Genomic DNA, 15275 nt, shown 5'->3' on the forward strand with positions numbered 1-15275 from the left:
AGCCAGCTTACGGTAATTTACATCGCAATGATCGGGTAAGTCTATATCAACAACATCTCTTCCGTTGTGAAGTGATCAAGACGTGATCGTGCCATTCGCGCAGAGCTACAATGCTCCACTTCACTGACATACTCATTACATATCTTGTCGTTTTCAAGATATCAAAGATCCCTCCGGCTCGCTTCACTTGTTGGATGTTGACATCCATGATGGACACTTGAACCGAGCTAAGACAAATGACAGTCTGATACCTTATCCTTGTCCATCAGCGGGCAAGTAAGTCAACGCGCTATAATCGAATATATATGGCACCATTTGCAAGCTATCGAGGCCAAAAAGATATATTTACCTTTCATATCTTCCCTCTGCTGACCAACAAACGTTTGGTACTTTATTGGACTTCCCAGAACCGCAGCAGCAGTTCCATCCGATACCTTATAGGGCTCAGGCAAGACCTTGGAAGCCGGCCACTGGCAACAGATGTGGACTTGGAGGCAAATCAGTGCTTAGCTGTTGAGCGACCGACAGCACATTCTCAGATCCGCCATTAGGGAGGTAAAAGAAGCTCGTCGCGAGCTCAACTGGAGCAATTGTGTCATTCCTAAGAAACCTGTGGACGCCTTCAGTGATAGCAACGAAGAGGTCCAGCAAACTCTGCAAGGTCTCCGCATTTCGAGGAGAGGACAAGCCTCCAACTCGGTTTGAAAACCGCGATACAGGTCGGGTGTGCTACTCTGTGTACGAGAGAACCGATTCAGAGAAAGTCAGATACAGGATCAGCCCATTCGAGATATTGTGAGAGACAAAGCAAGTGGATGCTCAAATCAGAGCGGATAAGACGTACAAACATCGAAATGCATCCAATTGCCGAGTCATCGAGCCTAGCATCGTTTGTTGCTAGTCCACCTAATGCTTTCTGCGAAGGTGGAGGTGGTATTTCGGGCAGGCGAGTAATGGTGTAAGCTGGAATTCCATTGGAAGTGAATGGTGCCACCAAAGGAATAGGCGGAGGTTGCCTGTCCGAATCTTTGGAATCAGCAGAGGTGGACGAGGCGGAAGTTTCAGTATCCGAGGCCGAGAAGTCAGAGGATTTAACATCGTTATGGGTAGCATCACTATCGAGGAGGCGATAGGGACCGAGGGACTGCAACGGCAGAACTTCAAATATAGAACATCGGTAATTGGGGTTGTTAATTCCTTTCTGTCTATTCTACCGTCTGTAGGTCTATATGACACGATCTAGCTCGGCCCCCCTCACAACTTCCCACTCTTCTCCTTCTTTGGCGCACCCGGCCTGCCACCAAATCCCCATCTAATCTGGTTAGCAACATTAATCTGCACGCCCAACTCCTCTGCAAACCTCCACACCAGACCAGGTTCCTTCTGGAACATGCGTCCTACAAGCACAGCGTCCAGCTCTTCACTTCCTCTGGCCTGCTCCTCACTTCCCTTCCCTGTTAATATAGCCTCAGCTTGCTTCCCTTCAGTGATACTGCCGACAGTCCCAACTAATAGCTTGTCGCCCACTGCTTTCTTGATAGCCTTGGCGAAAGGCGCTTGGTATCCTGGGCCGCCCTTGATCTTCTGCAGAGGAGAGTTGCCTCCCGATGATACGTCCAAGAAATCGACACCACGTTCTGCGAGCAGAGGAGCCAGTTTCACTGTGTCTGCTAGAGTCCAAGACTCGCCCTTGAATTCTGGGTTGGTGTCTAACCAGTCGGAAGCACTAATTCGAAGGAACAGGGGCATGTCCTTTGGCATTGCCTTTCTAGTCAATTCGACAATCTCAAGCGTAAGACGTGTGCGGTTTTCGAAGGATCCACCATACTTGTCAGCCCGCTGGTTTGCAACAGGTGACAGGAACTCGTGGAATAGATATCCATGTGCGTTGTGGATCTCAATAACGTCGAAGCCCGCCTTGACGGCGCGTTCAACACCCGCAACCCAGTTCTTCTTCAAATCCTCTATATCTTCAAGAGTCATGGCAATTGGCTGAGGGAAGGCGTCATTATATGGGGTTGCGGATGGGGCTTTGACTTTTTTTGGCCAGCCATTCACATCCTCTGTAGCTGTAGCTCCCATGTTCAACCATGGAGCGACTGTCGACGCTTTCCGTCCAGCGTGGGCGAGTTGAATAGCGATCTTTTGTCCTTGGGAATGTGCGAATTCAGTGACTTTCTTCAATCCCCACTCACCCTCGATATGATCATCGCTCCAGATACCACTATCCTCGGGAGTGATTCGTCCTTCTGGAACAACGGCTGTTGCTTCGATTATGGTAAGTCCAGGACCACGGGTAAAGATGCCGCCAAGATGGGCGAACTGCCATGCTGTGAAATGACCATTCTCGGACGAGTATTGGCATAAGGGTGAGAGGAAGATGCGGTTCTGGAATGTCGTTCCACGAATTGTAAGAGGTCGGAATACTTTTGGCAGAGGCTTTCCATCAGGCTGAGGATCGGTAGCTGTTCCGGATGGAGGTTCTTGCGCTGGTGTGAAATATGGGACCTATTAATTGTCAATTGGGTGGCACATCACTTGGGGGGCATGCTGCTCACACCAGGTGCGGCCTTATTGGGAATGCCTCTCTTTCCAGGTTCGGTCTCACCGTGCTTGGCTGGTACTGCGTGATGTGTTGACATTTTGAAGGTATTGCTGATTTACTTAATTGGCAAACGGGAGGATGTCAAATGAAGCACGATTGAGTGAGGAAAGTGCAATTGAGCAGAACGAGAAAGACGGTCTGATACTGAAACAGGGAAAGGTTAGATTGAAAAAGGGGACACACAAACGGATGTTCAGATTAGATTATCTAGAAAAGAGCAGCATCCGCCATACTTATATGACACGGAAAGGAGGGATCAACATGGGCTAGATGATGTCACCTTAAATGCCGAACAATTTCCCTCACTTTCTTCCAAAGCGAAACACTAGTAGCATATGCGTCGCTCTAAGCCGGGATAAGTGAAGGAAAATCCAAATAGAAAACACGCCTGCTCCTCAGATTTTCCAGGAAACGAGGCTGCATTTGTAAGCTGGTATGTTGAGGCAGACAGGACGCAACGATCCTGCCCCACGGCGGGGTACATCTTTATCTTAATCCCGAACCGAAGAAATCCCGTCGGTGTTTGTGTGAGTTAATGGATGTGTTGGTAAAATAGAATAGGAATTGTCGACATACGATACAAGAGGCGAATGGGCATTATTTGTAGACAGATACCAGCTCTGAATCTATTTTTGAGAGGCAAAATTATGCTGTCTAGAATTTTGTCTATCTCAAGGACTATGTGGGAAGATGCACCAAAGAGTTGCAACATACTAGTAACAAAATTGAGGTCCAGAAAAACGCCTGGTATTAATGGTGCATGTCCCCTACATCAAAAGCTTTCCAAGAAACTAATTACATGATCACCTCATTGGAAACATCCTATCGATCATTAGTAATAGCCTTGCTTGGTAACGAAAGATGACACTCACTCGCTTCAACTCCTTGAATGGTAGGCAGATGCAATTTTGGACACGAACTTCATCTCCAACACCACACTCCTTACCAAGGATGGTGATGCTCTGGACTTTAACGCCATTCTTGATGATGCTAGTGGTGTGGCTGTTGACTGGTGTTGGTGTACCCTCGACACGAGCCCATGCGCCAACTCTGCTGTTCCACCCAATGATGGAGTACAGGACACACGCGTCGTGCTTGATCTCGGAATCCTCCAGAACAATTGACTCCTTAATTCTGACACCAGCTCCAACCGTAACTCGCGGTCCAATGGAGACATTGGGTCCAAGTTTGGCGGTAGGGTCCACCTGAGCTGTAGGATGTATGAATACAGGTGGAAGAATGTTTGCAGATGCCTTGGAAAGCTCCTTGGATCCCGTCTGCCACGCCTTTTGCAGGTACAACGCGTTTGCTGGAACGGCAGACCCAGCAGTCTTGATCTGTCTCCAGAAATCCTTCGTCTCATACACGAAGAATTGCTTGCTATCTGCCAAGTCACTCAGAATATCCTGTTCTAAACGCAAAACTTCGTTCTTCGTCTCCTCATCGTCATCTTGGAAGAAGGAGGATTCGAGATTTTCGGAGGAGGGGTAAGAGACAAGTCTTGGGCGTTCGGTACGCTTCTTGATAGCCCTTCGAATTGAAGGGAAGATGCACTCGGTAGCAAAGAGGTAGACACCACAGTTGATCAGGTTCGAGATGTGGGATTCGGGCTTCTCGACGTAATGAAGGACTCGGCGGGTGTGTGCGTCTGAGACAATGCATCCGAAGTTGCTAGCAGCGTCCTCGCTGACTCGAGTACCCAGAATAATAGCCTCTGCATCACGGTCCTCGAACAGCTTGAGCATATCATTCAAAGGGAATGAGCAGCACACATCTGCATTAAGAACGAAGAAGCGTTCAGGTTTCCCCTTTAGAATGGCATCACGGAAATGGTAGAGTCCTCCAGCCGTTCCCAATGCCTGGTATTCTCGCAGATATACGATCTTGATTTGTGGGAATTCTTTCGAGGCATCTTTGATGAAGTCGCGGAAGACTGATTCGTCGTAGTATCCAATCATGCATACTTCTTGAATGGCTGGGACTTTGGCGATAGCGGTGAGGCAGTGCCAGACAATGGGGTGTCCAGCAACTTCGAAGAGAGGCTATTTAGGTAGAATCAGTATAGAACACTCTTTGGAGACTCTTTGACGTATGCGGTACCTTTGGAAGATCCAGGGACAAAGGTCTGAATCGAGTTCCTCTCGAAGGGCCGCCAACCTGTAATCCCAGTCAGTGCCCCTTTCTGGAGCTTTTTCAATGCTCCCCGCTCACCAAAATCACAGCCTTTGTAGCGGCATGCGAGCCATTGGCCTTCTCTCTGTGTGGTACTTGCAAAGACATATTGAATTATCCTTTTCAGTTGAGTTCTTGGTAGGTTATGAAGCAATAGAACTTGACACTTTGGCCTCGTAGACTTTCGGTCGACGGCACAACCCGCAATTATCTCCAGACAAGGTCAAGCGATTCTTTTTAGTGTATCACGTGGGGTATCATGGGCTTTGTCTGGCTCCTCTGGCTGTATCCAGCTGCTGCTGCATTCGTATCTTTGACACGTCGTGCGGTACAAAGCGCTTCATCGCGACCAGAAGGCTCTGTCTAAAGCCTCTCTTATAATTTTCTTCCTCTCAACTCAGATGCTCTAGCCGTCAATTGTTCTGTGTGGAACTCGATAAATTGGATGGATGCTGGTAAACGTTCCGCCCCATCAATCGGACTGCCGCACCTCCTCCCAAGGAGATGGCGGGTCAAGACTCCAGCTCCAGCTGGGCTGAATAGGATCACAGCCTTCACTTATCCCATCGGGATGGGTGTGGCATTTGATCTTGAGTGTGTAGGGATGTTGCGCTAGGCCAAAATTGCGAACTCTGGTCCTAAAATGTGGGCGTGAAGAGATTCACAGAGGCTCACGATAGTCCCATACAAAAACAGCGCGTTGGCTGTGAAGAGCTGTGAAAGTTCGCTCACTCTCTTGTCCGAGTAGCTCTCCACTAAACCACACCGCCCCTCCTTTTTGCAGCCCAATGATATTCCCTTGCACTGTTAAATCCTCCTGCTTGCCCTCTGTAAAGATCACAAGTCAGATTGCTTTCTGGCGGCAGTGCCCCTCAAATGAGATCTCGCTTGTGGTCAGCCTTGAGAGCCTCAGAGGATGTTTGAACAAACGTCTGATCGATCGCCGGGCCACGGCCGCAACTGAATATCGGGGCTGTTTTTCAATTGGATGCTGAGTCCCAATGGTCTCATGCAGCATGCATGCACTTTACGCGTTCCTTGCGAAATGATTTTCCGTCGCGAGTATGAAATGTGCGGTTGAGACAGTGGAATTGGACGTGTTGATTTGCTAGTGCGGAAGTGTTTCGTGATACTCGGACGAATATAAAGAGGAGAGCAAACTCTTAGAAAAAAGGCAATACCCTTTCTGCTTCAAATGATTGATATTTTCCTGCCGAATCCTGATCCTTGAACCTGTTTGCTTTCTTGTCATAATTCCACAGCCGGATCTACGTCGATAACCATCATCGCATTTCTGCCTCGCCTACCTATAGCTGCACTGAATGAACGCTCTGCAACTGTTTGCTACCCAACTTGATTAAGCTACTTGGGCCTGCCTCTCTCTCGCCTCCCGATCTCAGCCTTCCGATCTGTCGGGCTCGCGCATATCTCACTTTGAACAACAACCAAGTCTCCCCTCGCCACCACCTCCTCTTTGCTTCAGGCAACGAGGGGCTTTGTTCTTGTATCAATCGAAGGTAGCTACAAAGGCCATTCACCCAATTGTGAACTCCACGGGTTTATTCATCAAAACGTCTTTTCGGAGCCCGAGTAAACAAAGGTACGTTAAGCACACAAGATCTACGAACCATTCATACATCTTATCTCCTGTCTGCTACTTTTCGAGTCACCTTGTCGTTACCGCTATCCTTTAGCCTCGAAATTCATTTTTCAGAATTTCAGCTGGCTCTCATTGCCAATTTTCCGCATTCACCATTTCTACTTTTGTCAATCTCTACTACCTTCTCCACCTCTCTTAGTGCCTGCATCTCAGCCTCACCTTTCCTCAGAGTTCTCTTATGCTGACCATTATTCGACCTCAGATTCTGTAGGCTACCAGAGAGTGCTATCTAAAAATACGGAGCTGTTCTCATGGCTTCGGGCGCTAGAACATTGCCCAAGCGTGAGTCCACTGCCTTTGGCTATCAAACTCCAGATCCAAGCTCGCATTCAAGTCGCACTCGCACACCAACACCTATCAAAAACGAGATTGACTTGACGTCAGACTCCGAAGTCGAAGAGCATACCTTCATCTACCACGGATTGCCAATGAAAAGAGAAGGCACAAGCCAAACATTCAAGCAACAGCGAAGATCAGTCTCTAGTTTGTTCCCTACTCATATTGGTGCTGCTGATGACTGACCACAATTCTAATCAGCATTGTCTTCACCCTCACTCCCTTCTCGGTCTTCTCGTCCTCCTCCTTCATATTCCAGCCAGCCACATCCTACCACAATGCGGCCCCTAGAACCCGACGGGCTCGCAATTGTTGGCCGAGATGCCAAAAGACTTATCGATACTATCGAAAAGTTGAAGCAGATCGGCCTCCAAAGCGTCGACACCGAGCTACCAGAACTAGTCCTTGTTGGAGACCAGAGTGCGGGAAAGAGCTCACTAATGGGCGCTATTGCTGAGATCAATCTGCCGAAAGGCCAGAGCATGTGTACTCGTTGCCCCACCAATATCAAGACGTCGCAGGCAGATGCTTGGAGATGTGTCGTGTCTTTGCAGTTGTCATACACCCGCCAGAAGACTCGACCTAATGTTGAGTTTCCAGGATGGGTCGAAAGCGATCGGCCCATGGAGACGAGGGCGTTCATGACCCTGACGCGCAAAGCTCAACTAGAAGAAGCCCTGCAAATGGCACAGATTGCTCTTCTTAACCCCAGTCAAGACACTAGATCGTTCATTCCAGGCACTGATGAATATGAGCGACGACACGAGACTGGACCGCACGCAGACGAAGCGAAGTTCTCCCCCAACGTCATCTCAGTCGAGATTTGCGGACCTGGATTGCCTAATCTGTCGTTCTACGACTTACCTGGTTTGTTCCAAGCAGCTGAGGACACCACACAGGAGTATCTAATCAAGGTTTTCGAGAACTTAACTCGCAAGTACATTCACCACAAGAATGCGTTGATCATCTGTACCATCACCATGCAAAACGATCCGGGCCTATCCCGGACCAAAGCTGTAATTGGTCACTGCAAGGCAGAAGATCGATGTATCGGAGTGCTCACTATGCCTGACAGGCTTCAAACCAGTGCAACGGCTCATGGCGATTACGATAATATCTTCAAGAAGAAAAAGTTTGTACTACCTCTTGGGTACTTTGTCACAAAACAACCTGGAGCCAATGCGAGTTTAGACCTCGAACGATACCACGAAGATGCTAAGAGGCAAGAGAATGAATTCTTCGATACGGATCCACTTTGGAGAGAAGGTGGGCAGTGGCATCCATATAGGGACATCTGTGGAACTGGGGCTATTCAGAAATACCTTTCAAGGCAGTTTGCCGCCTTGATCTGGAACAGGTAAGAGCTTTCACTTATCTTCAAGATGCAACAAATAAGCTAATAAGTATAGTATTCCTGATCTGACTCAGAAAGTCAACGACCAGACTCGAGAGGTTGATGAGCAGCTTGCTTTGCTGCCCGAGGTACCGAACGACAAAGTCCAGCACATCGTTCGCCGGGAATTGCATGAATTCAGCCACCGTGTGCAGAATCTTGTCACGAGCAGCTCGACTTCTGCGTATTCATTCCACAGCGAGTGGAAGTTGCTATGTCGCCAATTCTTGAAAGCCACAGAAGTTATGAGACCTGGCTGCATTTGCAGAGCTAGCTCAGACGAGGATGTTGGTGTGATTGTACTGGATGATGAATCCGACGATGGGAGGAGTGTGAGTGTTGCATCATCTCCTCTGAATCGCAAGCGAGGGCTTGATGGCGATCAGCATGGAGATAAGAGATTCACAGGTAGCAACATCAGACCCAGAGCTGCTCACAATGACCGTGAGTCCTCGATCTCGCTGTTAGCAGCTCAGCAGGTCAAGCAGGAGGACAGAACTCCTCGCAGAATGATCAACGCCACCCCGAGACGATCTGCGAATTTTCGCAGTTTTAAAAAGGAAGATTTCGGCCCATTCTACGAAGGCTACCTTGACGCAGGGTCCGGAGCTCTGCGAATCATGGACATTCGTGCTTCCATCGAGGCGCACGCGGTTACTGGCATTCCTGGTTACGTCAGTCACCAAGTAAAGGTTGACTACGCCCTGACAGCGATTGCTGCGTGGAAAGGTCCGCTCCATACTTTCATCGACTACACATTCCAAGGACTTCGAAAGGCTATCCTCTCAACTCTGGAGAGTGTGCTCGAGAAATATATCCACACAGAATTGTACCGGAGCTCCAGGAAGTTGATCGAAAAGTTTCTTGATGACAAGGAGAAGGAGCAGCGCCAGATTACCTGCGAGTTCTTTGAGACAGAGCGTACCAGCTTGTTTACAATCAACGATGACTCCTTCAACCAGTACCAGCGAGAAGCACTAGACGCCCTAACTGCGCAGCGGCGCAAGATTCGTCTTGACTGTTACGTGTCGAAGCAAATCCAGAGTGGAGCAAAGGTAAACGACGAAGAGAAATTCAGGAATTCTATCACAGATCAGCAGTTAGGCCCAGACAAATACATGGAGGAGCTCAAGGTCGCCGCGTATATCCGGGGATACTACACCACTGCGAGGCTTCGATTCACAGACACAATATGTGCCAATATGAATGCGAGGTACTTCCAAAGCATCAAGCGTGGTGTTATAGATTATCTGGAAAATAATCTTGGGCTCAATGAGGGTGACAGTAAGTCATGTCGCACACTATTTGACTGAGGTATGCTAATAAATTCCAGGCGAGCAAAAGTGCCGCGATCTACTTGAGAGTAATGCTGAGGTATCAGCTAGGCGCAACTCCTTGAAGCTGAAGAAGGCCCAGCTCCACGAGTTCACAAAAGTCCTCAACAAACTCAAGGCTGAGTTCAACAGCAATGATGGCGTTGACTCTGATGAGGAGATGGAGGGCTACAATTCTGCTGTGAATCTGTCAGGTCAAGCCAATGGCCACCGTCAGTCTAACGGCATGAATGGAAGACTCTATGTAGAGAGTTTTTCTCCAACTCTCAGCGGCTCCATGTCCCAGACGTCAAATCATTTGCAGAATGGAATTTGAAGTCGATACAAAGGTACTTCTGATTCTAAGTTGTGGTGGATTTGCTGCGCCGTCATAGGGTCTCTGGCCCCGCTGCCTCATTACAAAATACCAGATACTCTGACTGGACACACTACATTTCAGCCTGTACCATACATTTTCATACCTTCACCAGCGTTCTGCCTCTTTAGGGAAAATAGGCGGGTTGAGTTGGGGCGCGTTTCATTGTGCGGCTAGTCTTTGTCCAGCTTCCCTTTGTTTGTCATGATTGGATTTTTGCACCTCTGTACCTATGGTACTTGGAGTAATTTGTTCAGCCGCACGTAGCAAGCATAGTCATCTGAATCTTCCTTGTGGGGATCATTCATCCTGGGAGGATCTCTCTATTACTGTTCTGATTTGATGGTTTACTTGAGACATTTACATTTGTGCCTTGAGAATAGCCCTGCTCTGGCATGATAATACTCATAGCACTCTCACAGTAATAAAATTGTTCTTCACAACTTTAGACGTCTTCCTGCCTGAGTGACATAGCTAAGAATTTACAAGCATATTACTCCCCTTTTCTTGACACGATCAAGCTCTGCCTGTTGAAGTTATGCCTATTTGAGCTTAAAGTAAACAAACATATCAAACACCTTAAGCACGCTATACCTTATATCAGCCTTAAATCTCCCTTCGAGTCACAGTCCTGCTGTTTGCCTCGCTTAAACCTTACAGTTTAGTCTTCTTTCCGCTAAGTTCAAAGTTATTGACCTGAATTGCAGCCGATTCACCCTCCGATCAAGGTCGAAGAGGTTCGCTTCCTCCAATTGAGAAGGGTGCGAATGCTAGCGCTATCAACCACACAGAGCTTTCGAAAAGGTACAAGTAGTGGCCTCCGTTTCTTCAAAGTATACCTTCCTTCTTCTCTCATCAACAGAAAGTCTCTCATTGCGCGTGCGCAACAACACAGTCATCAATCGTTCGAGCAATGGCTCCTGCACCACCTCCCCCTGGCTCTACGCCTAAAGCTCGAAAGACTAAGGGTTCCGCTGCCACCAAGTCTCTAAGTCATGTTATCAACAGTACTACTCCATCAAAGGTCGTCAAGCCTGCCAGTACTGCTTCAGTAAAGGCTAAGGTTATTAATAAGGCTACTAAAGAGGCCATGGACAAGAAGATTAATGCTCTCGAGAAAAAGGTTGCTGCAAAGGCCGAGGCCGAGGATAAGAAGGTATATACTCTCTCTTGCGCTTTCTCACTGCTAGCAATCACTAACTCAACTTAGAACATTTCTAAATCCAAACGTGAGGAGAAGGAAATTGACGTAGCAACTATCTCTGAGGCTGAGAAGGTACGCTTTTTCGAGTCACTCACTTTTCAAATTGTGCTTACTAAATTTTGTAGATCGACTACCTTGTTAATTACCGCTTCGAAGGCCGTACTACCTTCAACGCCGCCGACAAGACTATGCTTCAACCTGGCTACCTCTATTGATCTGATCCTCGAGTCTATGCAGCATTCAAGACAGTCGGATACACCGATCCACCACGAAAGCGAGGTGAAATGATGACCGCGTTTAATAGGCGTCAAAATCACCAGAAGTTGGAAGATCGACTGTATTTGAACAAGCAGGTCGCTGAGGGATGTAGAGCAAAGGATGCTTTTCTCATGCCACGCGATTTCAAGGCAATCACCTGGGCTTACAACTTGAAATCCAAATATCTCTGGGATAAGGCAAACCCTAAGAATCCTCAGGGGTTTTTGCCTCGAGGCTACAACACCATGCATTCTTTGATCTGCAAGGATTTGGAGGCGTTTAGTGCACAATATGGTCATCTCTTCACAGATTGGGCGGCTATTAAGGCTAAGCGGATCGAGGAGCAAAAGAAAAGACGATCTAACCGGGAGGCAAAGCAGGCTGCTCAGAAGGCTGCTGAGGACGCCGCTAAGGGTGCTGCCCCTGCTTCGGCTTGAATGCATTTCAAATTCGTTCTGCTTGTACTATAGCCTTTCGACTAACACCACCTGCAAAGAAATGAATCAATCAATTCTGTTCTTTTTACAAATTTTCAAATTATCAGTGACATAGAATTTCGTGACTTGCCTTCTCTCGCTTAGATTTAGTACACCTACACATCACAAAGAAAAGTTTTTCCATATGTATTGTTACTAATAGCAGCAGACTAACTTGAATTCCATCAAATAGAAGCAAGCATCACGACTTACTCGAGGAGTTTAAGAACTTTGAACAGACCCTTTTGCTTATTTAGATACCTATAGGCGTTAAGAAATCAAAATTTTGACGAGGCTGATGTTTCCTCGAAGTATTTCTGACGCGTCTTAGTTGAGGAATTGGACTGGACCTGGAACTGAGATTCCAGCTGTTCAGAGACACAGAATGTCCTGAATTTTACAAATGACATTGAACTACAGCTGTTCTTGAATCCTAGAATAATTGTCGATGTGATCTGTCCTCCGATTGAGGATCTCGGACTTTGAGATCCAGCTGTCGGAAATGCGTGACTGAATGTTCTTAAATTTGGAAATGACATTGAAACAGCACTATTTTCAGAATCTAGATTTATTATCAACCGATTTTGAGACCTAGGATCCCGGATCCTCATACTTGGAATCGTGGATTTGAATATTTTGCATTGTGTAAAGGACATTGATATAACTTTATATCTCGAAACCAGAAATATTTGTCAATCAATTTCTTCTCCACGTGCTTGAGGTGTCCGGCCTTGGATACTGGGATTTAGCTATTTCCAAGGGGGTATGTACATGTCCTCATATCTGCAGAAGACAATGGAAGAGCTTGATTATGAGATTCCAGAAGTTTTAAAAGCTTCACAGCATCACACTTTGCCATCTCCAACTGTACCCTCAGCGTCAAAGTTCTTGTCATCCGTGACTCGTACCTCCGCCTCTAGACGCCTCTTCTTCTCCGTCCTCGTCGTCATATACAGAAGCCCAGTCGTCCAGATAGCCAACGCAATCGACGTCCCAATCATTGCCCACATACCTTTCTATTCAAGTCGTCAGCTTGTCTGCCATGTACATGACTCCCAACATGTATGAAAAACTTACCGTGAATTTAGGTGCAAAGTTCGCAGAGTAGAATAACAGAGACCACCAGGCATTGACAGCATTGCTCCCGCAATTCATGCTCGCGATGACCACAGCCCGCAAACTGTCCTCCTCATACCTCATGGCGTCGTTTGCCCAGGCGAAGAATGTAGCTTGGCAAGCGTAAACGCTGCCTGCCCAGTAGTACGCTCCGAAGATACTGGAAACACTGGCACTAGGATTCAAGATCATTGCTGCAGTAACAACACCGGTGACACCAATCCAATATCCCACCAAGTATCGCTTGCCACCGAGGAAATCGGTGAGAGTGGCCCAGAAGAGTGTTGACACGATACCAACAGCTGGTACACCAGTGGGATAATTGTTCAGCTGGGCAATGGTGTACTTCTTCGTTGATTTCATGTAGATGGCCAGCAGGGAGTTTGAAGAGAAAGATTCCGTCTCGCCGGCAATGATCCAGAGCATGACGAAGCCATACCAGTACCAGGACGTGAACACCCTCTTGACAAATGCGAAGTTCCATGGCGCTCTCTCAGGGACTTCTGGAACTCGAGCGATGGCCAACGCGCGCTCGGCAGATGTGAGGTAGAATGCTGATGTTGTCGAGGGTGTGTCTGGGAAGAGGAAGAGGCCGTATATCGCGACTGGAATCGTGATTATTCCATCGATGATGAAAAGCCACCTCCAACCTGCCATCCCTTGGGCGCCATGAAGCGAAGAGTTGATTGCAGTCTGTAAGAACCCTCCAAACATAGTCCCTGCGAGCCCAGAAGATGTAAAGATACCACTTCGCTTTCCGAGTTCCCGTCCTGTGTACCATGACCCAAGAATATAATGAGTGCCGACGAAAGTAGATGACTCGGCAATACCTTGGAAAAAACGGATCGCCATGATGTGCTGAGGGGTTTTTGCAGCGGCGGTCACCATGGTCAGAGCACCCCAGACAAGCATCATGCTGGGGAAGAAGATGCGGGGTTTGAGATGATAGAGTGCAAGATTGCTGGGCACTTGGCCGATGATATATCTAGACACAGTCAGTATATGGTCACAGTCAAGGGACGCAAGATACTGAAGGTAGCAGCTGGAAAGGGATCGGCAGCAATGATGAAGAGAAGCTGAAAACCCAGGAATATATGTTCTACTCGAGAAGAAGATAGAAAGCAAGCATACCCAACTGTAAACACTGTGTTGATAACGTTGTACTCGTTACCCACGAAATCTAACTCCTCCTTCACGCCACTGACGTATGCATTGGCAAGGTTGGACCGATCCAGGTAATTACAGAAGTACATCAAACAGCAAAACGTCAAGATAAAGAAATCTGTTGATGTTAGTCAATATCATCGTCGAAACTGAGCAGAGTTCTTGAAAGCCTACCAAGCTTTCTGACAAGCTTTCCCTCCCCGGGATGTTCATAGGGCTGATGTATATAATCTTTGACCCGCTTGATGAATGCCATCTTGAACTTGAAGTCCAAAGAGAATTTTCTGCGACAGGTTTATTCTTTCAAGTATACCAGGGACAGCTGAATATGTAACCATCGCCCCCTGGAGTTCAGTCGGACACTCCCGTTTATGAACGACGAAGAATCTCAACCCTAAACGATATCAGCCGCTGGTGGAGCCCGAGAATGCTTGGATGATAAGAAATTCACGGCCAGAGTACGATAACGCGCAAAACGTTCAGATACCGCCGGGAAATCCGTTGATACTGTCTTTCAATCCCCGCTTATATAGAAAGATCCCCCATCTTTGAGTAATTCGTGACCCCGCCCACGGCTCGAAAGTGGGCAGTTTAGTAGCTCGCAGCCGAGCTGGTGATCGTCCATCTTGCCACTGGTCGGTACCAAGTCACGGGTCAAGTCACGTGGAAAAGGCGAGATCGAGAAGTAAACAAAGGCAATGCTGAAGTCAGTCGGCGATAACAAAAAGCAAAAGTGATGTAATAAACAGGATGTCTGATCGATCTGAAAGAACCGACACCATCAACGGTTTCACAAGCAATCGCCCATGTTGCTCCTTCCCAAAAGGACTTAAATTTGGTTTCCCTCGTCAGTTGTCCTCTTCGCCGTCAATCCAAATGCAGCAGCTGGTGTAACCGACGATGCATTTCAACAGCTTCTAAGATTCGATTAGTGTTGGGAATTCTTAAGACTTGAAAAGGTCAGAACGTCTCTTGCCAAGCTGTTGTGTGTAAAGGAAAGGAGAGTCAGAGTGCCAGACTTTGAAGTTGTCTTGGACCTATGGAACACGATATAGGCGAAATCGAAGACAGAAGACCAGTTCTGAATCATCATCTGGCGGTGTGGACGTGGCTGGTCCTACACCTGGCTCAGCTACCAAATGAATCGTGGAATCGATCATAACTTATAATAGTGAGAACGCTCACAACCGGAAATATTACAG

The 15275-nt window shown here is 47.5% G+C and overlaps 6 protein-coding genes across 6 annotated transcripts; 3 read left to right on the forward strand and 3 right to left on the reverse strand.

Annotated features, from left to right (window-relative positions):
- Positions 1–1254: 1254 nt before the first annotated feature.
- Positions 1255–2642, reverse strand: ONS95_011523 (uncharacterized protein; the record flags this gene model as incomplete). The annotated part of the gene is made up of 2 exons (XM_058505148.1): positions 1255–2508; positions 2559–2642. The coding sequence occupies 2 exons, from the start codon at positions 2640–2642 to the stop codon at positions 1255–1257; spliced, it is 1338 nt and encodes a 445-aa protein (XP_058359705.1).
- A 758-nt stretch (positions 2643–3400) lies between these two features.
- PSA2 (Proteasome subunit alpha type-2) lies at positions 3401–4885 on the reverse strand (the record flags this gene model as incomplete). The annotated part of the gene is made up of 4 exons (XM_058505149.1): positions 3401–3427; positions 3478–4647; positions 4706–4762; positions 4817–4885. The coding sequence occupies 4 exons, from the start codon at positions 4883–4885 to the stop codon at positions 3401–3403; spliced, it is 1323 nt and encodes a 440-aa protein (XP_058359706.1).
- Positions 4886–6688: 1803 nt separating this feature from the next.
- Positions 6689–9816, forward strand: ONS95_011525 (uncharacterized protein; the record flags this gene model as incomplete). Its single annotated transcript, XM_058505150.1, has 4 exons — positions 6689–6920; positions 6975–8130; positions 8183–9450; positions 9500–9816. 4 exons carry the CDS (start codon positions 6689–6691, stop codon positions 9814–9816), a joined length of 2973 nt encoding a protein of 990 aa, XP_058359707.1.
- Positions 9817–10768: 952 nt separating this feature from the next.
- Positions 10769–11274, forward strand: ONS95_011526 (uncharacterized protein; the record flags this gene model as incomplete). The annotated part of the gene is made up of 3 exons (XM_058505151.1): positions 10769–11011; positions 11066–11131; positions 11185–11274. 3 exons carry the CDS (start codon positions 10769–10771, stop codon positions 11272–11274), a joined length of 399 nt encoding a protein of 132 aa, XP_058359708.1.
- ONS95_011527 (uncharacterized protein) lies at positions 11186–11802 on the forward strand. The gene has a single exon (XM_058505152.1). The coding sequence runs from the start codon at positions 11344–11346 to the stop codon at positions 11752–11754; it is 411 nt and encodes a 136-aa protein (XP_058359709.1). The 5' UTR covers positions 11186–11343; the 3' UTR covers positions 11755–11802.
- A 579-nt stretch (positions 11803–12381) lies between these two features.
- On the reverse strand, positions 12382–14656 carry ONS95_011528 (uncharacterized protein). The gene is made up of 3 exons (XM_058505153.1): positions 14248–14656; positions 12871–14191; positions 12382–12809 (listed from the first exon to the last, which is right to left on the reverse strand). Exons 2-3 carry the CDS (start codon positions 13822–13824, stop codon positions 12639–12641), a joined length of 1125 nt encoding a protein of 374 aa, XP_058359710.1. The 5' UTR covers positions 13825–14191; positions 14248–14656; the 3' UTR covers positions 12382–12638.
- Between the last annotated feature and the right edge of the window lie 619 nt (positions 14657–15275).

The sequence above is a fragment of the Cadophora gregata genome, assembly GCF_030347475.1.
Source record: "Cadophora gregata isolate MNR1 chromosome Unknown scaffold_5, whole genome shotgun sequence".
Classification (NCBI taxonomy): domain Eukaryota; kingdom Fungi; phylum Ascomycota; class Leotiomycetes; order Helotiales; family Ploettnerulaceae; genus Cadophora; species Cadophora gregata.

What these genes read in the sequence shown, in the direction of transcription:
- ONS95_011527 (XM_058505152.1), top strand. Translation starts at nt 11,344, where the DNA reads ATGATGACCGCGTTTAATAGGCGTCAAAATCACCAGAAGTTGGAAGAT.
- ONS95_011528 (XM_058505153.1), bottom strand. Translation starts at nt 13,824, where the DNA reads ATGATGCTTGTCTGGGGTGCTCTGACCATGGTGACCGCCGCTGCAAAA. An exon ending in ACTTTGCACCTAAATTCACG is followed by an intron (nt 12,810 to 12,870) that starts GTAAGTTTTTCA and finishes CGACTTGAATAG; the next exon opens with AAAGGTATGTGGGCAATGAT.